The sequence below is a fragment of the Pseudochaenichthys georgianus genome, chromosome 10 (genome assembly GCF_902827115.2).
Source record: "Pseudochaenichthys georgianus chromosome 10, fPseGeo1.2, whole genome shotgun sequence".
NCBI classification, from domain to species: Eukaryota; Metazoa; Chordata; class Actinopteri; order Perciformes; family Channichthyidae; genus Pseudochaenichthys; species Pseudochaenichthys georgianus.
In genome coordinates this window covers 41,845,502-41,870,714 of record NC_047512.1, presented here as the reverse complement: position 1 = coordinate 41,870,714, position 25,213 = coordinate 41,845,502, and the positions used below count along the sequence as shown (strand labels likewise).

Sequence of the window (25,213 nt, the reverse complement as noted above, 5' to 3'; positions counted from 1 at the left end):
ACACACACACACACACTATGGTGACTTGAACTAGTGGGAGAAATGGCACTGTTTGTCGAAGAGATAATACATTTACAACATAGGTAGTCCAAATGTTTGGAAATGCATGTGTCTACAGTATATTAAGAAGATGAATCCACAAGGATATCCACAATCTGTAGGGGGGTCCACCCCCCACTCGTAAAAAATAGCACTTTACCCCTGCCTATATGCCGTGAGCTGATTATCGAGCCGTCATTATAACAGTGTGCGTGTGGTGTGCCACTGTGGGCTGCGCCCCGAATGTTTTCAGGTCCAGGCGACACCCCTGCTATTGTGTCCTGCTGAGCGGACCTGTTCTACCTGTTATCTAAAACATGTACGTTCACCACATTCTGTTTTCACATGGCACTAAACCACACACCACTGAGAACATGGCTGTATGTGTGTTAAGTGGGTGTGTTTTGAAGCAACAGTAGGTCGCCAAAAACTTCAATATGTCCAAAACTCAGCTGCCCGCTTGCTCACCTCCACCCGACGCTCCGACCACATCACCCCTATCCTCCATGACCTCCACTGGCTCTCCATCAAACACCGCATTGACTTTCAAATATTACTTTTCACTTTCAAAGCCCTCAACAACCTTGCCCCCCCTACCTCTGTGACCTCACCCAACGACACAACCCCACCTGTCGCCTCAGGTCTGCTGAAGCTAACCTACTGCAGCTCATCAGGACAAAGCTCCGGACCTGGGGTGACAGGGCCTTCGCAGCAGCCTCCCCCACACTCTGGAACCCCGTCCCCAGCCACGTCAGATCCGCCAACACTCTCACATGCCCTTATTCCTCCTAGTTTAGCACTTTCTTCTTTTGTTGTTATTTTGTTTTACTTGCTTGTAAGCGCTTTGAGCACCAGGAAAAGCACTTTATAAATGTAAGGTATTATTATTATTATGTGGGTCCTTGTTGCCTTGCAGCAGTCATGTTTGCCTTGTCCATCAATGTGCTCAGGCCCGGAAACCTCAATGACTCTTTCCCTAAGACCATCAGGAGGATTTTTGGTTTTTGGTGAAGCATCAAATATAATTGGGTTTATTGGAGTCCCAGCTTTACAGTCGTACCCAAATTGTCCGATTCCAAGGCAGTGGAGGGACCAGAGTATGCAGAAAAAATTTTTTTGCTTGCACACTGCAAGCAAAAACCTGCATTATTTTTGCCTCAAACTGATTTGAATATAAAATGAGCAGGTTTGTAAAGTCGTGGATATCCATAGAACACATTTTCATTCGGATATCTTGAGTGCATACAGTTTGCCTATTCCAGTTTTTCTTCTTCGGAGTGTTATTTAACCTACAAGCTTGCATGACATTGTTGTTGCCAATAGATTTCTTAGTTGTTGTATTTTAATTACATAAATCATAAAGCTTTGTAAAGACAGGGTGAACAGGAAGTTATCCAAGTCACCAACTGGATTTAACTAGGCCAATCTGTAAGAGCCTTCCATTGGATAATTACTGCTGTGATGAATATGTTTCAGCTGGCAACAAGTTATTAGCCCTAGCTGATGCTGTCAGAAGACATATCCTGTGGTCCTGGAAAGGATGCAGAAGGGTCAAATGATTGGCCTGCATCAAGCAAAGAAAACAACTAGAGATTGCTGAAGCTACTAATCGGGTTAAGAACTGTCAAACGCATTACTAAAACCAAATCAATTAATCCAGATGTATCCTGTTCCAGAATGATGGGCGCTTCAGTACAAGATCTTGGCGGAAAATTAATGCAATTCTGAACAGAAGTACATTTTGAGACATTGCAGCAGCTTATCGATACGACGAATGAATTTAGTTGGACCGATAAAGCTGAAGGCGGTCCAACAAAATATTAGTGGAGCAGAGATGTTAGTTTAGACTGGCTGTGTAGAAGGATATCATCTGTGAACAATGGAATGCTGTTGGAGTGTTTCCCCCGGGTTTAACTGTATGTTGAAACAGGTTAACAGGTGTGCTTTGAAACTGACCTGGTAATGTTGATGGGCTGGGAGAAGTTGAAGAGGATGTAGTCGTTCTTGATGGGTGTTAATGCCCAGAAGAAGTCCTTTCCTGTGTACGCCCGCTCCAGACTGTGCTGCTGGTAATGTTTCAGGCTGCTGCTGACCTCTGCAGCCGGGTTACTGTGAACCTGATACAGAGTCTGCTTTCCAAAGTCTTTGTCCTGAAAACCCCACAAATGATCAATAACGATTCATTACAGAAACACCTGGATGTGGCCTACACTTAAAGAGGGCGACACCCTCTTAGTTCAAACATGTCCACACCTCTTCCATCCACACAGCAGACAAGGGCCTGCACTGCATGCTGCTCTCACACATCAGGGCTCTTCAGAGATGGGGACTCGAGTCTGCGACTCAGACTCGAGTCTGCGACTCAGACTCGAGTCTGCGACTCGGACTCGAGTCTGCGACTCGGACTCGAGTCGCACTTAAGTCGCACACACAGAGACTTCAGACTTGACTTGGACTCGTGACCAAAAGACTTCAGACTCGACTTGGACTCGTGTGTTGGGACTCGTGAACAATCATTGTGTTTTCTATTTTTGGCGTATTAAAGGTGGGGTAGGTACATTTGAGAGAAACCGGCTCGAGATCGCTAGAATTTGAAAATACACAACCGGAGATAATCTGCTAGAGGCTGCTACTTCCTTACAGAGCCCGCCTCCTCCAACACACAAGAACGCGCACATGACCAATGAGGGCACGAGATAAGTTTGTGCCCAGATGGAAGGCTGACAGGCAGGTAGGCCATCCAGTCACTTTAGCCGGGCTCATTGCGCAGACGTGCGCGCCTCTGTTACTACCTCGTAGTAACACCATGGCGACCGGCGGCACACCTGCGGCTGTACCGCTTGTAATTAGGTTCAACTACAAACACTAAGAACAAAACGCCGGTGGCACCAACAAAAGGAGCGCACACTGCAAAGTCTGCAATATCAAAATCAAGGATGCTGGCGCAACAACGTCGAATTTCATCAGGCACTTGAAAACTCACCCGGAGAGGTCAGTCACATTAACGCATATGGACGGTTAGCAAACATGTTTAGCTCAGCATCAGCTGTAATGCTAACTTAGCTTGCTACTAGCTTTGTATTTGTGATACTGATTTCTGATTCTGAATTGTTTTGCTTATAAGTTGTTTGCATTTAGCTAAAGTGTGATGTTTTCCTCATATTGCATTGCAATAGCCTGTTTAAAGTGATCATATAACTAATCAGTCAGCTAATAGATATAGCAGTGGTAATAACACAGTAAATGCTTTGAATTTCTTAGATATAGCTGTGCAGTATTCCTAACAGACTGGATAGCAGCAGACAATAGAAGGCTTATTACAACCAGAAGAGACATGAGACTTTTATTTTTTAGAGACTTGAGACTTGACTTGGACTCGTGACCAAAGACTTGAGACTTGACTTGGACTTGCAAAAAAAGACTTGTGAACATCTCTGGGGCTCTTATAGTTATAGGCATATATGCAGTGAGCTGGTCGTTATTGCGACCAAAGGGACCCAGACAGTGGGAACAGTACATGAATCACTAATCCTTTTGCAATGATGGCCTGCTCACTGCACATTATCCCACTCATTACGTCAATTAATATTCCAAAATATTCTGAAGGAGTAACGCACACAAAACACATTTGTTTCTCTGGTCTCATATGACAAAGTCAATGTAGCAGGGAGGTAATATGACTGGGCGTAGACCTGTGTTCAATCAGACATGTAATGATATACAGTATAAGTTGACCTCTATACGATATGCATGTGAGAAGTGATGAGTGGGACCGGAATTATATCAGGGTCTCAACAATTGGAGCAAGTGTATGGGCTCAGAACAGTCTCATAATACACTCAAGCACACAGAGGGATCCACACTTGTGTTTTTCAAAGCACACTCAAATGTGTTCCGTTTCATATGCATGTAAATAAAATCCAAATACAGAAAAAAGTCTTACATGTGTATTTTTGATCCTCATATATTAGTTTTCAGTTTAAGTCCCCTGAACCTGCAAACACAACCCGCTCTCTCTGCACGGATCGCTGTGCATTCGTGTGTGGGTTTTTTGAGACTCCCCTGACGGTCAGCCGATTCGTACTTGTAATTGTTTCCATCTATAGCCAATCAGATGTCTCCTCCATTCTAAGCCAATCACATGAGCGCACCCCCACGAGGGTAGATGTCTTGCGTTCATGACGTAGCGCTTCATGTACGCATTTTGCGCTGTCCGGAGCTGACAGCTCCATGGAGCTAATCTCAGGACACCTCCACTCTCAGCACAGCGCCACTTTCCGAACAGGAAATGCACGCAAATACAAGCCTTTATATTATTAAGGTACAGCGCCACTTTCCAAAACATTGATGAATGCTTGTGTACACAAAAACGGCAGGCAAAACCGTTTTAAATGTGTGTTGTATGGCGAACAGCTGCTTTATTTATGTCTTTATGAAGTTCTTGTGAGTGTGGAGGGAGCAGCTACAGGTTAGCTTAGCCTAATCGATCAGTGCACTACGAAGCCAGTGAACTGTCAACGGGGGGAGCCCCACCGGTCATTATCGGCCGATATTCACTCTTAATAGTTTGATCGGTGCTCTCTATAAAGGCCGATCAGAAGAGCTGGATCTGATCGATATGGACATAAACGCGTTACAGGCCTGTCACTTTAAGAGTAGCAGCCGCAAGGGGTTGTGTGTGTGTGTGTGTGTGTGTGTGTGTGTGTGTGTGTGTGTGTGTGTGTGTGTGTGTGTGTGTGTGTGTGTGTGTGTGTGTGTGTGTGTGTGTGTGTGTGTGTGTGTGTGTGTGTGTGTGTGTGTGTGTGTGTGTGTGTGTGTGTGTGTGTGTGTGTGTGTGTGTGTGTGTGTGTGTGTGTGTGTGAAATGTGATGGCCAAGGCAAAGTGCGGAGTTATGAAGAGAGACGAAAGTATAGAGAAAGTGGTCAGAAAGGGAAGAGTAACTAGTCTGTATGTAGGCCTATGCAATACAGTGTTAATGTAACTGATTAGTCTGAAGAACGTGAATAAACGGAGGTTCTTCCCACGGCACCCGAACGCCCCGTTTGCATCCTTTTTCCCCTCGAAATGTCTGGGCAGCTGACTTGACTGACAACGAGCCAAGTCAGAAACCACCGGTGTGTAACGGAGCGTCCACACTACAGCTTCAAAAATAGCTTGGAGCTGGGCGTGTCTGGAGCTTGGGGATTTTATTCAAGCAACACGACCAACAACCAATCACATGAATCTCCCGCCCCCGACATACAGAGCAAAAAACCCCGGGGATTTTATGCGAGCAATATATATATATATATATATATATATAAACTCCCCAAACAGGCGAAAACCTACCAGTTTCCCCCACTGTCTCTGCCACCTCCCTCCATGCCTGGTTCCTCCGGTTTGTATCCCGGTAGGTGAAGAGGGTCTGGTCATACAAAACCGGGTGATTTGCTACGGCGATAGTTAGTTTCTCCTCCGACTTTTTTTGAAATATAGAAATGAACGGCGGGATATCTCTCCCAGTTTAGACGCGGTTTGATTGGCTACGGCTTCAGCTGTCAGATTTTGGGAAACGGGATTTGATTGGCTGGCGCTGGCTACTCCGGCTACTCCGGCGTCAGAAGTTGAACATTGTTCAACTTCTGACGGCGGAGACAGACCGCTCTGCTACCCACAATTCAGTTCGGCGAAAAAGCGAGGCTACGTGACGTCACCCCATTGAAAGTGAATGGGCAGATTGGAGTTTTCGACGCTGTAGTGTAGACGGGCCGTAACCGAAACTACGGTTTCAGTGCCGAGATACCGTTAGTAAAAAGGTAACAAACGCGAGTGAAGTGTAACCGGACGCGAGAGAGATCAGATCAGCTGCTGAGTCTGATGGAGACACGCTGCTCTGCATGATCACCTGATGCTCCGCCCTCTGTTTAGCGAGCTGACCGGACTGCGCAAAATGCGTACATGAAGTGTCATGAACGCAAGAAATCATACCCTCGTGGGGGCGCGCTCATGTGATTGGCTTAGAATGGAGGAGACATCTGATTGGCTATAGATGGAAAAAATTACAAGTACGAATCGGCTGACCGTCAGGGGAGTCTCAAAAAACCCACAAACGAATGCACAGCGATCCGTGCACAGAGAGCGGGTTGTGTTTGCAGGTGCAGGGGTTTTAAACGGAAAACTAATAAGTGAGGATCAAAAATACATATGTAAGACTTTTTTCTGTGTTTGGATTTTATTTACATGCATATGAAACGGAACACCTTTGTGTGTGCATTGAAAAACACGAGTGTGAATCCTTCTGTGTGCTTGTGTGTATTATGAGACGGTTCTGAGCCCATACAAGTGAGCCCAACTTCACTCAAAACATCGGTGTTTGAACTGCACTAAAACATGTGTCAATCAAAAGGTGAGCAGGAGGCCTGCATGTGAAAGATGGCTCTAACAAGTGACATGTAATGTGTACTTATTGTGTGAGATGCTTTAAAAACAAATCTGTAGCATTTATTTTACAGTATCAGGCAACACGACACACTCCTCATTATTATGACAGGAAAGATGCTATCACAGTTTCAGCTTCAGTCAAGAAGGCACTCACCTTCAGATACTGGACCTTCCCGGACAGAGAGGAGTGGAGGCCCACATGCTGGAAGAGGGAGGGCTTGTATCCCTTCTTATGCAAAGCCTTCTGTTCTGTACAGTGCTTCTGGATGAGACGACACACCATCGTCAGAAACTCAACTTCATTGTCAGTATCCTTAACTTCTCAGGTATGTACTATTTATCAAACATTTTACTTTTTTGCAAGCCGGTATCTTATGATGACACATTACTGTGTTTCATAAACACTATTGAGTATTCTTGTTGTGCTGTTGCCAACATTATTTCCCTCTCAGAGGTTGCTAAGGTTATAATGAATCTTTAAAGACCCTTTTATGTAAATGTTCAGGATCATACTTGTATGTAGTGTCTCTACTTTAAAGAGTCCTCTCCTGCTGATGTTCAGGTGTATATCAGTATGTAGTGTCTCTACTTTAAAGAGTCCTCTCCTGCTGATGTTCAGGTGTATATCAGTATGTAGTGTCTCTACTTTAAAGAGTCCTCTCCTGCTGATGTTCAGGTGTATATCAGTATGTAGTGTGACTACTTTAAAGAGTCCTCTCCTGCTGATGTTCAGGTGTATATCAGTATGTAGTGTCTCTACTTTAAAGAGTCCTCTCCTGCTGATGTTCAGGTGTATATCAGTATGTAGTGTCTCTGCTTTAAAGAGTCCTCTCCTGCTGATGTTCAGGTGTATATCAGTATGTGGTGTCTCTACTTTAAAGAGTCCTCTCCTGCTGATGTTCAGGTGTATATCAGTATGTAGTGCCTCTACTTTAAAGAGTCCTCTCCTGCTGATGTTCAGGTGTATATCAGTATGTAGTGTCTCTGCTTTAAAGAGTTCTCTCCTGCTGATGTTCAGGTGTATATCAGTATGTAGTGTCTCTACTTTAAAGAGTCCTCTCCTGCTGATGTTCAGGTGTATATCAGTATGTAGTGTCTCTACTTTAAAGAGTCCTCTCCTGCTGATGTTCAGGTGTATATCAGTATGTAGTGTCTCTACTTTAAAGAGTCCTCTCCTGCTGATGTTCAGGTGTATATCAGTATGTAGTGTCTCTACTTTAAAGAGTCCTCTCCAGCTGATGTTCAGGTGTATATCAGTATGTGGTGTCTCTACATGTCTCCATGCTTTAATGTTCAAAAAGCTCTTGATTTGTCTCATACTGCTTGTGCTGCAGCACCTCTTTTCACCCTCTGTCTGAAACCAGAGCCCAGTCTGCTCTGATTGGTTAGCTGGCCGGCTTTGTGGTGATTGGTCAACTGCTTAGAGATGTCCCGCCCCTTAGCCAATCACATACAATGTGTTGGAGCATTGGCCAATAGAAGCACAAGTGTTATATAGTGATGTCACTATGTCACAAATTGTGGGGGACTTTAGTCTTTGTAGACCATTTACATGCACAAAAACCTAGATAACAAGGTTAAACATTTCCTGTTTCCTTACTACAGGAAATGGAAAACTGAATTGGGCCTCTTTAAGGAATACACGAAACACCTGTATAATCTGCATTCAACTGTCCCCATCTAATACTCTACACCAGGGGTGTCAAACAAAATTTCAACTCGGGCCACATTAGCATCAAGGTTGCACTCAAAGCGCCAGTTTTATAAATAAGACTATGTTTAATATATAAAATAATGTATTATATAACATTATTGCCTCTGCATTGGATTATTATCGGATAGGGTAATAACTTCATAATTAACTACGTCTGAAATCAGAAGTCTAGGGCAAACAATTGCAAGTCTCTTCAGTGAGAATGTCACAAAATGATTTAAAAAGAAAAGCCACATTCTGAAAAATAAATAAAAATAAGTGACATTTTGAAAAAAAAGTAACATTTTGAAAAGAAAAATTAAATTCTGAGAAAAAAGTCTAATTTGAGATGCATTGTGGGACATGTAGTTTATGGGCAAAGTTTAAGTTTATGCTTCTGTAAAGCGGCATGTAACCGTATAATAAACATATTATATTCAAGCTCTTGTGGGGCCACATGAAATGAAGTCGCGGGCCGGATTTGGCCCCCGGGCCTCGAGTTTGACACCGCTGCTCTGCACCTATTTCACAATGAGGTGGGTTGATTTCAGCTCAGCTCTCAACACAATCTCCCCTTTGAAACTGAAGAAGTTAAACCAAAAGCTAGGTCCTGTTCACGCTGTACGCCCATGACTGCAGCACTAGAAAAAAACATCTAAAGCAAAGTATGGAAAAGGCACTAATACAAACAAGGATGAAACGTCATGTATAGAGAATATCAAGACGAGCAGAGTGGAGATAAGAGAACAACTTCATAACAAAAACATCCTGTATGCTTCATCATGAGCTGGTTCGCACAACTGACTTACTGCGTCTTTCTCTGGGTTGCAAGCTTTCACCCACAGGATGTGATCCAACAGCCAGTCGACTGGTTTGTCTTTGTGGAACATCAGGAAGAACTCCGTAACCATCGGGAGGTCACCGGTTCGAAACAGCTTGCCTGAAGGATGAGTGAGTGAGTGAGTGAGTGAGTGAGTGAGTGAGTGAGACAGACACAAAACAAGGCTCATTATGTGGAACGCCTTCCCACTTTTATAAGACACACACACCTATAAATCCGAGCTGGGAGAACTCCAGGAAGAGCCATTGCTCGGAATCATTCAGGGTGGCGAAGGTCTTCATGTTGTTGAAGTAGCCGGCCTTCGCAACAACATCATCCTCTAACTGCAACACACGGGACACGAGAACGTTTGAAAGAGTGACTACGCCACATCATAAAACCTTTACATTCATTTCAAGCCTGCAGCAAACCTCTCTCCGTGGCAGAGAATTACTAAGTCAAATCAGACTTCATATTATTAGTGGGTGCACCTGCAAAGATTCATACATGTATTTTGCGATTTAAACATAAATGCTTCTATAATTGGTAATTATTGTATATATGTGCACAATTATTAGGCAAGTGAGTATTTTTTTTAAATCTCAGAAATGTTTATTTGTACATTTTGAGTTGTGTGTTTATTATTCTCACTTTAACAGATGAGAATAAACCAGTGAGATGGGAACATTTTCGTTGTTCCTCTCGTTGCATAATAATTCTGAACACTAATAGTTGCCCAATAATTGTGCACACATAGATTTTCTCCTTCGAAAGCCAAAACCTCACTTTTACTTAAATTACATTTTGAATTGACCAAGTGCACTGTAGTAAAGTGATCCTCCAAAGCACAACTTGCCTAAGTATTGTGCATGCAGTGTATATACAGAGTTTGATAAACACAAATCTTCACTATTTTCAATACATGTAATATAAATGGTGAAGTATATGTATTTAAAAGTATTTGCATGTTGTTACAGTAGGACACACACTGTTACACTCCCCTGAAGTTGCTCTATTCGCAAATTACTTTTTTATCACATGAGCGCTTCAAATGTTCAAATGGCAAAGCTAGTTCAAATAGCCTTACGTTCAAATCAATAGAAAGGTGCAGGCGCTGTGCTGTGACACCAATGTGCTTTCCTACGCTGTGACAAAAGTGGTTGGATAAAGAATGACGTTTTACTAAGTTAGCGTCTAGCTTATTAGATAGTTGGATAATTCCAGCATGCGGATACTCGGGTTCGGAACCAGCTGGAAAGGAATCCCTCGCAAACTGCTCAGTGAGATAGCTTTGGCATATTGGTCCGAAAGGTTTTGTGACCACCAGTGCTGAAATAATCAAAGGTGGGCAGATAAGTCTGTAAAGATCCCTAAAATAAGTCAAACAAAGGGATACAGCAACTTGATTGAAGGCTACATCCACAACGTGGAAGACAAGACGCGGCACCCAGGCTTGTTACCATTTCACTTCAGCTGAGGTAAGTTAGAATGTAGCTAACTTACTAGATAAAGTTAAAGAACACACGCCTTGGCTTACAGTCTTGACATGACAATTAAATGTTTCATCTGCAGGTTTAGCGTTAGTCTTATTTTCCTGCGAACGGACATCAGCCAGGGGCATGCTGGGTAGTGGATCCTAGCTAGCTTAGCCCCCATCCCGGTGCTGCAGCTTCTAGGAGGTCAGAAGAGGTCTTGAGCGTGGATTGTCTTGTGTCACCTGCATTTCATCCAATCTCCATGCTTCATTTTCCAAGTTGGTGAACGCATGTGATCTTCAATCCAGTTGCTGTTGCATTCGTCTGCATTCTAGTAGCTTTGCGGACATCTATGCCTTGGTTTGATAGTTTCACCACTGCACAAGGCAGAAATATGTGAAACTCATTTGTACCAAACCAGCTGTCTGACTTGTTTCTTGGGATTCCCTTGGTTCCCTTCCAGTCCTGGGCATAGCGTAATAAATCATGCCGCGTAGTGGCGCACTCATCTGATTGGCTCAAATAGAATGGAAGTACACACACACGACTAGCAGTTTGTAAATGCCGGCTCAACAGTTTGTGAACAGTTGAAACAACATTCAAATGTGTTTTTGATGAACATTAAAATACATGTACATTTGGATTTCTTTTACATTTGCTTGAAGCAGGAAATGTTTGTGTGTGGATTTATGACCCCATTGAAAAAGTATTTTATGATATTTTATATTGAACACTGGCGGATATTTGTTCGTTTCAAACGACCACGACCAGGATCTGTGTTTGGTCAAGCTGAATACAGCATATGGTCATCTGACATGTTTTTCATTTAACAGGCTGAATGTTGGGTTCTATTTCCACATTATGTCAACTGTATTTACATATCATTTGAGGCACATCAATAACTATCTGACCTTTGAACCCTACCTGAACATAGAATCTTCCTTTGTCGTGAGCGTAGAGCATGAGGAAGCTGAAGTCCAGATTCTGCTTTGTTCGCCATCTGATACAAATACAGGAAAGCTCCACACATGAACACACAAACATGGATCTGCCTTTCACTTTAGACCAGGCTGTCCAAACTGTTTTCACTGAGGGCCACTGTGGAAATTGATGTGAGATATTGTACCAAAGAACTGTGATACATGTAAAAGGGCAGAAAGTCTTGTTGCACTTTCCAGACATTAAAAGAGGTCTGTTGAGTTCCCTGGTAATTATCAAATAGTAGCAGTTAAGTGAATACTGTTCAAGCAATACCTGTGTTTGTGTTTTATAGTGATTTCTCTGTTTTGATCCTTTCATAAATGTGAGGACTAAAATGGCGAGAGACAAAGGGCTGTAAAAAATAAGTTTTATTGCAGTGGGGGAGGTCGAGGTATGCAGCACAGGGGGTGTGGGCCAGGGGAGAGGAAATTCTGTTTGAGATCTCTGGCAGGCCAGGTTTTAAGGAAATCTATGTATCTTGGATAAGTATATGTGTGAGTTTATACATTCCTGTGTGTTAATAGTTGAAGGAACAAAAGGTACATTTTTCCTCTCCAATATAGAGAGGTTTTTTATAGATTTCTGAAACAATGTTCCCTTTTTCTTAAAAATAGATGAGCACAATAGTTTTTTCTTTGACTGTTTACCTGTTTATCAAAAGAGTGTTTTAAGCTATTTGTGAAGAAGGAAGATGCAGAATTAAGGGTGATTTCTGTTTGGAGTGTAAAGATTATCCCTGATAATGTTTTCTGGGTTAAACCATCGATAAGTTTTACAAATGGGGAGGGACATTTTCCTTGAGTTTTAATGGGGTGCCTTCCCAACACCTGTGGCTTTCAAAGCTGCCAGACGCTGATTGCCCTGTGAGATAGCGTTTTGGTATCTCCCCAATGAAACGCCACCCCTTCTTTGTATTAGGGAAATGTTTTTCTGGTGGTTAGTCCTCTCTTCATGCGTTGACAAGACGAATAGGATGTCCGCAGTGCGTGAATAAGGGCGGGAGTACTCCACACATTGCTTATATGATTATTTGAATTGTATAAGTAATGTATTATATTATATCGTATTGCATTATACTACTTTGTTTAATTAAAACGGATTATTGTTTAACTGGTATCCTGGTGTCTTCTAATTCCTTCCCTGTTATGATTTCAAGCAGGACTTGTCAAAACAACACGCGGTGAGGAGTTGGGTTGTAAAAACCCCTACCTCGCAACACCACATACAGAAAACATACGAAGGGCTGAGGTATACTCCCTCATAAGGTAAGTTATGACATGTAGGTAAATGATGCTTGATACTTGAATATGCTTTAAGAAAACAGCCTCCATCACAGCTCTCCAGACGGACTCATTTGTTGTGTTACTCATGCCCTTTTTCCACCAAACCGGATCCGGTTCAAGATCTGTTCTTGTGCTGAACTGGTGCTGAACTGGTTCTTCTCTGTAGCACCACTTGTGTTTCCACCGAGCCCAACTGGTGCTGCCGCTGCTGCGTCATGACGTCACCGTTTACGTCGGTTTACGTTTCTCCCAAATGCCGGTCACAACAACAACAACAACGAAGGACTGCGTCGGGTCGATGATCGTGTTGCTTTTAATCATACAAAGCCAGATTAAATGAAATAACTACTTCTCAACCCTTATACTTTTATCCAGAGTGCCGTTTTTCATTGTTTATTCATGTGTTTCAGCGGCATTACCGACCGCTGCAGTTCTGCTCGTCCACCGGAGTTTAATCTACTGTTAACTCACGGCAGAGTTTAGTTTACCGTTAACTCACGGCAGAGTTTAGTTTACCGTTAACTCACGGCAGAGTTTAGTTTACCGTTATCTCACAGCAGAGTTTAGTTTACCGTTAACTCACGGCAGAGTTTAGTTTACCGTTAACTCACGGCAGAGTTTAGTTTACCGTTAACTCACGGCAGAGTTTAGTTTACCGTTAACTCTTGGCAGCGACCGCTGGAAAGCATTCACTGTCTGACTGTCACACAAGCAGCTGATAAATATCCCCCATCCCCATCAGTGAATGTGTTTCAGTATGTAATGTGTATTGATTCCATCCGATAGCTGCTATAATACAAAACAGGAAAACGTCTGCCTGCTCTCCACAATGATCAATAACAGCGAACAGATGGTCATTAAAGTAAGGTCAAATTAAACAGAATCACACGAAGCCTGGTTAGTGTTGCCTGACTTTATAAAGTGTGTTTGCTTCACAAGTGTGTGGTCGCGTTCTAGTCACTTTGCTCAGCGCTGCTTGTTACAACTTTTATTTGCCGCACTCTCCATTAACTGTTATTGCTCAGGTTAATCTCGTCGCCCTCAGAAGTAAGCGTGAAGTATTGGTTCTTGCCGGGCAGCCGAGGGGGATCAGCTAAGAACCGGTTTGGTGGAAAAGGGCATAAAAGAGTTGTAGCTCATTCCTTACAACAGGAGCATCAGATTGGTTACAATGAGGGGAAATATGGAGGGTCTATTTCAAAATTATGGAAATAAGTTATTGTTAGAAAATGTTTTCAATTTTATCTGACTGAATTGATTTGAAAAGTGGTCTTATTAACACATGAATACTACTGTGTAATAAAGTTGTACATATTTAAGAAGTAAAATATAAGACAAGCACCATTGTACTTATAACATTTGCCGAATGCCAATTCAAAATGGACCACTGGCCGCAGTTGGCCCCGGGCCGTAGTTTTGACATCCCTGCTTTAGACAGACGGATGAGAAATAATACATTTCTAATGCACCCTATAGTGCTTATTCACTGACATATTTGTATCCTATTGCAACACAGACACAACAAAGACAAGTATACCATGAAGGGGAATAAAGTTAGAAATATCAAAGTTAACAATAGCTACGATTATATATAATACAAATGGTGAACGTACTTGACTCTGTCCTTGGAGTCTCCGAAGGTCTCTCTGAGGAGGGTGAAGTCGGGGTAATAATGCTGATGAGGAGAGACAACCTCCAGCAGCCCGGACTGCACCTGTTTGGGAAAACTACAAAAAAACACAGCTGGTTGACTATCTGACAGCAAGCTGCAAAAGGATTCTCAACAAAATACCTTAATTAAAACATGATTAAACGGCATATTATGTTCCAAACCACATCAAGGATTATTTCTGAAACAGTATGGAGCTCAAGCGCTTTTTCTTTTACAGGTTTACCACAAGGTGAGTTCCTTTTTATATCCCGCTTGTTTACACATACTGTACAGTGTTAGCTCTGAGTGTTAGCTATGCTTGCTAAATGTAAACAAAGGTCATATTACTTCCAAAACACGTCGGGCATCGTTTCTGATAGGGGACGATAGGTAGGGACGTGGGCGGGACGTTGCCAGGAGTTCAACGTTTTCTGAGATTTGGGTACGGAGGAAAAGAGAAAGGGTTTTATTTTCTGACACTTTGTGAGTCTCCTTACACACTGGGGACTAGGGCTTCCCCCAATTAGTCGACTAAACGTTAGTCGGCGAAAACAGTATTTGTTAACACATTTTTCATTAGTCAATTAGTCAAAACAAATCTGTGCACTGCATGTGCTATGACGCGTCAGCCGGAAACCCACTCAGACTTCATTCACGACAACGTGTGTTACTTTCTCAGACTCGGAGGAAAACAGCTGAGTCAGGCAGTAAGTAGCCTAGCTTTGTATCAACATATATAGACCTATAATATATAATCATTCTGACCTCAGAAAACGATGACATTTTAATTCCATGATGAGGGCGTAATGCGGAGGGATTTTTGCCGACGCTCATATTTTTAACAACAGGACACAAGTGAACATCTGAGGGCGCATTTCAACAGGAAATAATGTGTGAAATCATTACTTGTTTTCCACATCTTCCCACTTCCTTGTTTTCTTTTCTAGCCTAGCGCTCGTGCTCTATAGTGAACAATGCTATTCAGCTCCGATGATGCTTTGGCAGTCTTTATGTGTTTGAATCCACATCTGGAGGCTAATGCTCACCTTGTCCCAATGGCTTCCCAATTGTGATCTTGTCGGAAACTTAACATTTGTTTCACTTACTCTAGAGTTGCATTACATGACACAAGGCATAAAGATGTTTGGACATTACACTTTGTGAGCCCATTCAATCCGTTTCAAATAAAGAAATCACATGTTAGTGTAAGGTCTAAAAGCACTGCTGCGGGACTGTAACTAGATCAGACAAATCACAACTGCAGCTGCTTGTACTGTGATCATGAAGTCTATGCAGTGCGATAAGAGAAACAAATCTGATCACGTGAGCAAAAGCAAGATACATTTCGGATGGATTTCATAGCCAGTGGGTAACATGAGAAAGAAGAGACACGTAAATGCCTTCACTTGTTGTTTACCTTTGTTTTCAAGATGCCACTAAGAACTCAAAATGTTTTTATTTGGGGTTAGTCATTCATAAAGTGATCACCCTTTTAGAATGGTCCAACACTGGATAAGAAATGAACCCAAGTACAGGATGAGCACAACACAAGTAGAACCCTTCCAAATGTAACCAATGGGGTTATTTATTTAACTGAAAAAACTTTCAGAAACATTTCAAGTAAAACATTCTAAAGAAGCTAAATTGTGTAAGAGGCTAACAGAAGACATGAACCAACTTTAAGGTGGTGCCCCATATGTGAGGCATTCCAGAATCACTCACTTGGTCTTGATGGTCTCTGCTATGCTGGCCACATAGTCTGAGTCCGCCTGGGACAGGGAGAGAAACAGGAGAAAGTCAGTGATGAAGTAAAGCAGGATTCAAATAAAGATGGACCTTTATTATCCCAGAGGGGAAATTAAGTTTTTCAATCTAATCTACAATTACACACATAGGCCGAAATACACACACCCGCACAAACAGGACCTACAGTATATTCATGCACTGATGAAGAGGTGGTAGAGCAAAAGGGCAGTCCGGTGCCGGAGCGGTTGGGGGTTTGGTGCCTTGCTCAAGGACACTTCGGCAGGGCCCAGGAGGTGAACTGGCACCTCTCTAGCTATCAGTCCACACTCCGTAGGCAAAAACAACCAAAAGCCATTATTATTACTAAATAAAAAGGGTTTATTACATTTTTTCAGAAATGGTCAAAATGCCAATACTGTTGGACGTAACAATAGAACAACACGAAGTTGAAGATTTGACCATCCTGTGTCCTGATGCACCAAGCCTATTATCAGACATCGTTCAAGCTGGAGGCATCAATGAGCGTCTGTCGGCCATGTTTTTGTGTCCGACACCTTTTTGAGTGATGCATACAGACCACCAGGCCAGAACAACAGAAAACAGATTATTCTTGGTGGTGGGGACTGTGACTCCCGATTTCCATGTCTGCCTGATTTGCACTGCGCAAGCGCAAGTTGTTTCTCCATATTGGACAGCTACGTACAGCAAGCAAAGTAGGACATTTAGCACAGCGCCGTTCCGCAAAGAAAGAAACAACGATAACATTCATCTGAACTCTGAGCGATGAGTTACAATTGTTATTGTAATTTCCCGATTATTTGAAAAGATTTTAGTGGGTTAAGTACATTCTTAGATTAAGTGAGAAATGGATTTAACTTCTGTTTGACAGCTATCATACTGGAGAAATAAGAAATTGTAAATGTATGCAATCATTTATGGCATTAATAATTAATATCTAATTCTTAACTGTGAATGGTTTTCATTTATTTAACATTAGAAATGTATTAGTCTGGCCAAACCTTTTCTGTTGAGATTTCTGGAAAAGGGAAATTACTTTTCGTAAAAAAAGTTGATTCAAGAACAAAACGAGGGGTTACGTATGGTAACCCTTGTCATATCAACACAGGCTGAGCCCTCTACTGGTCTCTATGGGTACTCCTCTTGATCCTATCATGCAAGCATTCATCCACTGAGACTTTCTAGACGTAGCCGGCCCCGGGGCGGGCCTACCTGAATGCGCGCGCATCTCACCGCATAAAAGGAGGCCTCGCCTCATGACTGTCATCCTACACTTCTCTTCAGCAAGCAGCATAGGACAGACAGGGCCCCTGAGTAGAGGGCTCCGCCTGTGTTTATATAACAAGGCTTACCATAAGTAACCCCTCGTTATATCTCTCACAGGCCCGATGTATACACGCGCTGTCGTCCCACAACAACACTGTTCCATCTGTGGTTAGCAGCCACTACTCCTCACTCACCTCTCCCTCGGCCGTAACCGTGGAGAAAAATTGGGGCTGCGGCTGACAGAGCACAGCCTGACGCGCTTACCCCGCGGAGGTGTGCTATGACGTGGAGGACTCCCCCCTCCTGCCTTAAGCAGGGGGAAAGAGTCCTCCAGCCCCTATGGGCCCAGCGCACGTCACGTCCCCCAGGACAGGGGAAAAATGTAAGCGCATTACGCCCGGCGAGGAGGTCAGATGCCAAATGACCCACAGCCCCCCTGCCTCCTCACCAGTCCTGCGTTGCCCCAGTAAGCACAGACGATGAAAAGGAGCCAGACATGTCCAAGAGATAAAACTTTATGGAGGGGCCTGGCGTTGACCAAGACACCACCGTGCATATATCCTCCACACTCACGCCGTTAAATAAGGCTGTTTAAATAAGGCAATTTAGCCTCCCTCGTCCCACTATGGGGTGGAAGATTAAAGCCCCCGAACTGAATAGCCCTCGACCTGAACGCACTCCTTAGGTTCTTGGGCACAAAGGAGGGGTTCGGTCTGAGTGTCGCCCCGCTCTGGTCACCCCGGATCTTCAAACAACTCGGGGGCACCCAGAACTGGGGAAGCTCCCAGGGCTGGTTCACCTTCATCTGTGTCATCTCTGAGTACCACGGTGCCCCGACGCGATCCGGCGCTACTAGGATGATTGACAGACGTTCTCGTCTCACTCTCCCCAGAATAGGGAGAATGAGACAACGGTGGAAAGGCGTAGAGCAGCTTCCTTTGCCAGGGCTCGTGTGCAAACGCATCCACCCCCAAGGGCGGGTCGTTGCTTAGAGCCATGGAGAACCACAGGGCACAGTGGCTGTTGCGCCGGCTGGAAAACAGATCCACCTCTGCTGTCCCGAACCGGGCCCAGATCCGCTTCACCACCTCCGGGTGAAGCGCCCACTCGCCTGGCAGGGGTCCGCCCCTCGACATGAGGTCGGCCCCCCTGTTCTCCAGACGAACGGTAGTCTGTTGTACTCGTAAGCTACCCCCTGGAAGGCAAACACGCAAATACTTTCTTTGTTTGGGAGCAATCTTGACATGAAAGTAAGCGTCCTTCAGGTCGATGGTTGTGAACCAATCGCCTGGCTGCACCAGTCCCAGTAACTGTTTTATAGTTAACAGCCGGAATTTTCTGCGTGCAATGTAGAGATTCAGGCTGTGAAGATCCAGAATAGGTCTGAATTCGCTTGTCTTCTTGGGAACCAGGAAGTACAGGGAATAATGCTGCAACCTCTCTCCCTCCAGGCGACTGAAGCGCTGGGTGACCGAGGATATCGATCCGAAGAGCCCTTCCGTGGCAACGGGAGCCCCAAGGAGATCCTCTCAGTCTTTCTTGGCCAGTGCGGTCAGACCTAGCCACACGTGACACTCCGTGTCCGAGTGGCCCTGCACCCTGAGGATTCCAGCCCATGTCGCCACCGGAGCCTTCGTTCTCAGTGGCTGTCGCCACGTTAACTCCACACACCGCCAGAGGTCTGGCAGGGGAGGTGAAACAAAGGCAGACTGAGCCGGACGGGCCGGGCCTTAGAAGCCCTGACGTAGGCGGCTCACCGGCCTCGGTGGGGGGAGCGGTAAGCCCACATGCTCCGCCGCCATAGTCATCACCACCGGGAAGTCCTGACGCGCAGACCTGTGCTGCTGGCCTTCCTGGCGGTCGCTGGAAACATCAGACGACAAGGTGTCGCCGAAGAGCGGACCCGCCCGGTCCGCTGGTATGGCGAACACGAAGGGCACTCCCTCCTCGTGGTCCTTCATCTCCACCACGTGGAGCTCTGGGTCCTCCACCGGTGAGACGTAGCAGTCCTCAAACTGCACCAGCCGCTGATGGGGCTGAACCGAGGGATTAGACGGCAGGCGCTGCAGACCGTAAGCGGGCCCAGGTTGGCCGGCGCGTGGTCGGAACCCAGGCATTCGATGCACTGGCGGTGGAGGTCGGCGCTTGCAATGGCGCCCGGAGATGAAGGGCAGTGGCGTTGCTCCAGCAATGGTGAGTCCATTTTCTTAGTTTGTTTAATTGTATCCGTCTCTCTTCACTCAGTGTGTCTCTCTTGCTTGCTGAAGAGAAAGGGATGACAGTCATGAGGCGAGGCCTCCTTTTATGCGGTGAGATGCGTGCACATTCAGGTAGGCCCGCCCCGGGTTTGGCTACGTCTAGAAAGTCTCCGTAGATTAATGCTTACATGATAGGATCAAGGGGAGTACCCATAGAGTCCAGTAGAGGGCGGAGCCTGTGAGAGATATAACTCTGTTATTAGATCAGTACGTCAAATGTCCTGTTTGGATTGCCGTACGTAGCTGTCCGATATCGAGGACCAATCCACACTTGGGCAGTGCAAATCGGGCAGACATGCAAATCTGTTAATCACAGGGACACGTAGAAAGGCTACCATGTGTGATGACAGCCATTTTGGACAAGATTTCAACCATTCGCTTACGACCAATGAGGGCACATTGTCATAGTGTCAGCAGACAGTTTACAACCGCTCTCTCTGAGCGAGGGTCCCAAGGGTTGTTTAGAGCTCTCTATTACATTACATGTTACTTGTTAGATGCTTTTATCCAAAGTGATTTACATACTCAATACTGTGGGCAATCCCACAGGAGCAATTTGGGGTGAAGTGTCCCAGGGACACAACGACATGCTGACTGCAGTGGGGTTTGAACCTGTACTCCCCTGATCCCAACACCAACTCTCTATTCACTGCGCCTCCTCTATGATTGTGAATCCACTGATGGAAATGTTCCCGTCAACATTTCTTTTATCTCTTCTTCTGGCCACGGTAGGGTGAGACTACATGGATGATTTATTGCCATTGTACAACAGAGCTCCCATTTAGCTAAAAATGCCCCTCTGATACTGACAATGGCAGTTCCTTCAGGCGGGGGGATGAGATCTAAAGACGCATTAAACCTGTTCGTCAGAAACAGTTGTTTTCCCTCCGACTGTGAGACCAAAATCAGATCTAGTCTAGACGGAACCTACAGTAGTGCAGCCTCACGTTGACAGCTTATTTGTCAAAGGTTTAAGTACACACAGCAAAGACCACAGACAACAGCCAAGCATCACTTCAAATCAGCTGAGTGAGAAAAAGCCTCCCAAACAGCAGGTGTGGGAGACATCACTCAAAAAAGTGTCAAGTCAACTTCCGCATCAAGAATTCCCAAAATAACTTTCCCTTTACTGTTAGAAAAACTGTAATGGAAGTACTGTGAGATGTAATCATTTATAATTGAACTAGTGGACCCTTTATAGAGAAATCCTTCCGCTTTATATAAAAAAATATGGAGTCGGACTCGAGTGCCGATTTTCGGGACTCGCGACTCGACTCGGACTCGCGCAATGATTGACGCGACTCGGAATCGTGAATTCTCGCGCACAATGACTTGGACTCGGACTTGTGAATTTTTCCCCCCACGATGACTCGGACGATGACTTTTACATAGACGCTCCGACTTGGACTCGAGCAAGTTTTCTCTGGAGTCTGATGTCCTCTATCCTGGCGTGTGCACCTGCGAGGCGAGTTCACGTACTGTCTGGGCCCGCTATTCCAGTCGAGATGTCCAGAGACACACCCCGCATCGTGCTGTATGCTTTCACACATTCTGCTTCCACATTGGAAAAGAGCAGCGCAAAATGGTCGTTATGTGGAAACAATATTGAAGAGAAGGCTCCGTAACACATTACTCTAGAACAGAATAGAATCGTTTAATGTCTTTATACATGTACAATGAGATAATAAATGGTTCTCCCTCAAGGGTGCCATCAAAACAAAAAAACATCACAACATAAGACAACAAATACACGCAGCATACATACTTAGGAATAAGGAATAAAGGAATGAGGATTAAGTTCAGACATATAGGCTGTCTTGAACACTATCATTAGATTAACCTGATCTAATCAATAAATAAAGATTCAGCCGATAATACGAAAGCACATGGCTACTTAACATGCAGAATGACTTCATTTTGCATGTACTTTCTGGGGCTTAATCTTTATTGATAGAATTTAAACATTCCCTATAATATTTGTAGCGTCCCCGGCTGAATGATGGTCAGACTCTCCAGCTGATGGTATCTGTTTATTGCACACCCTTGCTTGGATACAATCATTACCAACGTAAGAGCTTGTGCCCTTGTGCCCAGCCAGGTGCTCAAAACCGAATGCAACTATTTAGTGTATGTTAATGTATTCGTCATATATCCGTCATTATACATGTGTGTTTACACTACCCCGTTGACCATTGACTTCCGGTAAAAGTTCCTTCAAAATAAGAGTCCCGATCTTATTACTATCAAAATAAAAGTGCAAAATGAAAACTTTACCATAAGAAACTATTGGCATACAAATATAATCACTTCTCTAAAAGGTAACGCATTTTAAATATAGTTGGACATATTAAAGGTCATTTACGATAATAATAATTAATATTAGTAATAAGCTTTATATTTGTATAGCACCTATTACAAGAATTGTAGCCAAACTCGCTTCAAAGCAGTTCAATAGACACATTAGTATAACATGACAGGATAAAAGCAATGTACCGCGATACCCTGCCATTAAAAACGTTACGATTCCTCCGTTTCATTAGTATCGGTACTTTAAGAATGACAGGGAAAAGTACTCCGGTGAGAAAGCTTTTTTATAAGAGCCGTATGTGTTCAGCGCTCTGCTTCCACTCCCTGCACTGCAGCTGTGCCTGCAGTCCCTCCCTCTCAAGCATGCTCTAAGTCCCTCCCCTCTCTCGTGCACGCGCTAGCTGCCAGAGCATGTGAGTGGCCGTTTCTCAATCGCGACTACACATGCTGCAGATCAACTATTTCAAGTATACTACGTCATAGAGTGGCGCAGAATGCTGGGCATTTAACATGCATTTAAACATTCCTTCGGCGCCACTCGATGACGTAGTATACTTGAAATAGTTGCTCTGCAGCATGTGTACTCGCGATTGATAAACGGCCAGAAAGCGAGAAGCATCCAGGCTGCAAGTGGGAGTGCAACTGCCGCTGCGCCTCGGTTTGTTGACAGAAAAGACGCCAGAAGCGAAAAACAAAAAAGTTGTTTATAGATGATGCTTAATTGTTTATTTTATTTATTGTTCTCATTGTTTCAAAGTTTGTGTTATGGTTATGGTTCTGGTGTGAAATAAAGCACAATAATTACATTTAAGACTTTTTTTAAGAAAAGTATCGAAAAAGAATCGGAATCGCAATTCTTGACTTGGTATCGGTATCGAAACCAAAATGTTGGTATCGTGACAACACTACTCGAGAGTGACTTGGACTCGTGAATTGGTGACTTGACTACAACACTGTTGTGGAGGAATAAAAACAGGTGCAGACTGCTCCAGGCTTCAATCAGTGCTGATGATTTATTTATTTATGAGAGGAAACGTAGATAACAATGTGGGAAAGTTTGCTTTTAAGAGTTTATTACTTAGATATGTGTGGAGCGCTCGTATTAATAAAACCGTTGTGAATCCAATACCAAAGTGCAGCTTATAATTTTTTATTAGATCTATACTATAAGTGAACCTTTGTATTGCAAAAGAAAATTCCAACCGAATTTACTCCAGGTGGAACTAAAGTATGATTTAAGACTTGATTATATTTCACATCATTAATCCAAATCTGTAAAGTAACTAATGGTATTAAATAATTGTAGTGGAGTAAAAGTACACCATTTACCTCTGAACTGTAGTGGAGTAGAAGTACAGAGCAGCATATCATGGAAATAGTAAAGTACAAGTACCTCAAAATTGCACTTAAGTGTAGTACTTTTAGCCTAGCATAAAGACTGGAATAATGGGGTAACAGCTAGCTGGTTTCAGTTCAATGTTGCAGAACTGGCCTAACAGCTCCTAAAGCCTACTGATTAACATGTTAGCTCGTTCGCTTAAACCATACAGAAACTGAACTGTTAATACAAAAAGCTAAAGTTTCATCAGATTACAACAATTGTGGGAGTGGTATAGATCTCATCTCAATATCAGTGTAAATAGAACAAGTCCTTCAGAGTTAAAGGCCAGTGTGTGTGTGTTTGCATCACTGGTTCTACCGGATTTTTCTGTTTCCCATTTCACTTTGTAATCAATGCTTTAGGACAGGGGTGTCAAACTAAATTTCAACTCGGGCCACATTAACATCAAGGTTGCACTCAAAGTACCAGTTTTATATATAAGACTATATAAGAATAAATATATTTAATATATATAAAATAATGTATTATCAGTGTGCGAAAAAGTACACGTCCCACCGTCCGGGACGTGTTATTTACAATATCGGACAAGTAGATCTTTCAATTGACTTGTCCGGCGGACAAGTGACGTTTTTCGCCCAGATTTATTGACAAATTATTGATAAATTCAGTTTACAAAAGGCAGAACTCATTCGCAAATTGTCCTTGTCCGCCATTGTTCGTTTAGAAATGTTAGTTTCGGTTCTGCTTGTCGATTCATAAGGAAATGCATCTCGGCGCTTTCTGTACAGTTAGACGGGGCGGTGCGGAGCGGGGTGGGAAGTGTAGCACAGTGGCCGGGTTGGGAAGCAAAACTCGGTTACGAGTAGGAACAAATAACAATTGTCCGGTACCGGGATTAATAAGAGTTGTGAGGACAGGAGGCGAGGCCGAGCGAGAGACAGCAAGCGCATTTCGTGGCATCTGCAGGCAGTGGCAAGTCCTTCCGGCATATGCCACAGATGCCACCACTTGCCGAGGCATCTGCCGCTGCTCAACGGGAGTTGCCACAAGATGCCAGAGTAAGAGAAGGTATAGTGTAGCTGCCACTCGCCTTCCGTGGCAAATGCTGCTATTTAAACCCGTATTTATCGTGTACAATGTCGCTGTTTAGGCATGACTTTATCGAACTGATCTGTACACAGGACTGATGTGCGATCTCTATTTTTCAAAAAGATTATACATTATCATTTCTATTCAACTTTACTTGGAGCATGGTTTGCTAAAATAAACAAACGTGCTATATTTATGATGAAATATTGGCGAGTGAGGGTTGCAACGCCCTTGGCAATTGTCGCTTCTTGAGGGGAGTTTCCACTGCTTGCTACGATAAACCAGGTGTAGCCTATGACCAGTAAAGACACATAATTAACAAATAAATATCCGTATTGGCGAGTGAGGGTTGCAACGCCCTTGGCAATTGTCGCTTCTTGAGGGGAGTTTCCACTGCTTGCTACGATAAACCAGGTATATGACTAGTAAAGACCAATAATTAATAAATACATATCTGTATTGACACAGCAATGTGTACACTGGTGTTATTAGACTTGGCTACAGACTTAGGGCAGCTGTAACTGATTGCAGTTGCCAAGTTGAGATGCTAAGGTTTACTTTATAAATTAGGCAAAGGACTTATATTTGCCCCATGCCTTCAGCAGCAGCAGGCCATTCACTTTGATTTGATCCAGTTATGAAATGTCATCATTTCGACAATAAAGAAATGCTACATAAACGTTATCTTGCACGTTTTATCGAACCATCTCCGTTTCTAACTTTCAATATATTTAAAAAGAGATCTCTCTCTCATCTGCGTGTGGGGGCGGGGCCTCACAGCCATGCTGCTGCGCTGTGCACACAGTTCTGCCGGTAATGAATAT

General features: G+C 43.8%; 1 protein-coding gene across 2 annotated transcripts in view; it reads right to left on the bottom strand.

Annotated features, from left to right (window-relative positions):
* The window catches only part of LOC117454174 (alpha-1,3-mannosyl-glycoprotein 4-beta-N-acetylglucosaminyltransferase B-like), a 49,610-nt gene that overhangs the window by 8,316 nt on the left and 16,081 nt on the right, over positions 1–25,213 (bottom strand). Inside the window, exons 5-11 of one of the 2 annotated variants that reach the window (XM_034093296.2) lie at positions 16,086–16,132; positions 14,326–14,439; positions 11,373–11,448; positions 9,203–9,317; positions 8,963–9,093; positions 6,615–6,722; positions 1,996–2,189 (exon numbers count right to left, since the gene is read on the bottom strand). In XM_034093296.2, coding sequence (XP_033949187.1) covers positions 1,996–2,189; positions 6,615–6,722; positions 8,963–9,093; positions 9,203–9,317; positions 11,373–11,448; positions 14,326–14,439; positions 16,086–16,132 — 785 coding nt within the window. The remainder of the gene's footprint in view (positions 1–1,995; positions 2,190–6,614; positions 6,723–8,962; positions 9,094–9,202; positions 9,318–11,372; positions 11,449–14,325; positions 14,440–16,085; positions 16,133–25,213) is intronic. The other variant, XM_071204538.1, reaches the window with a different exon arrangement.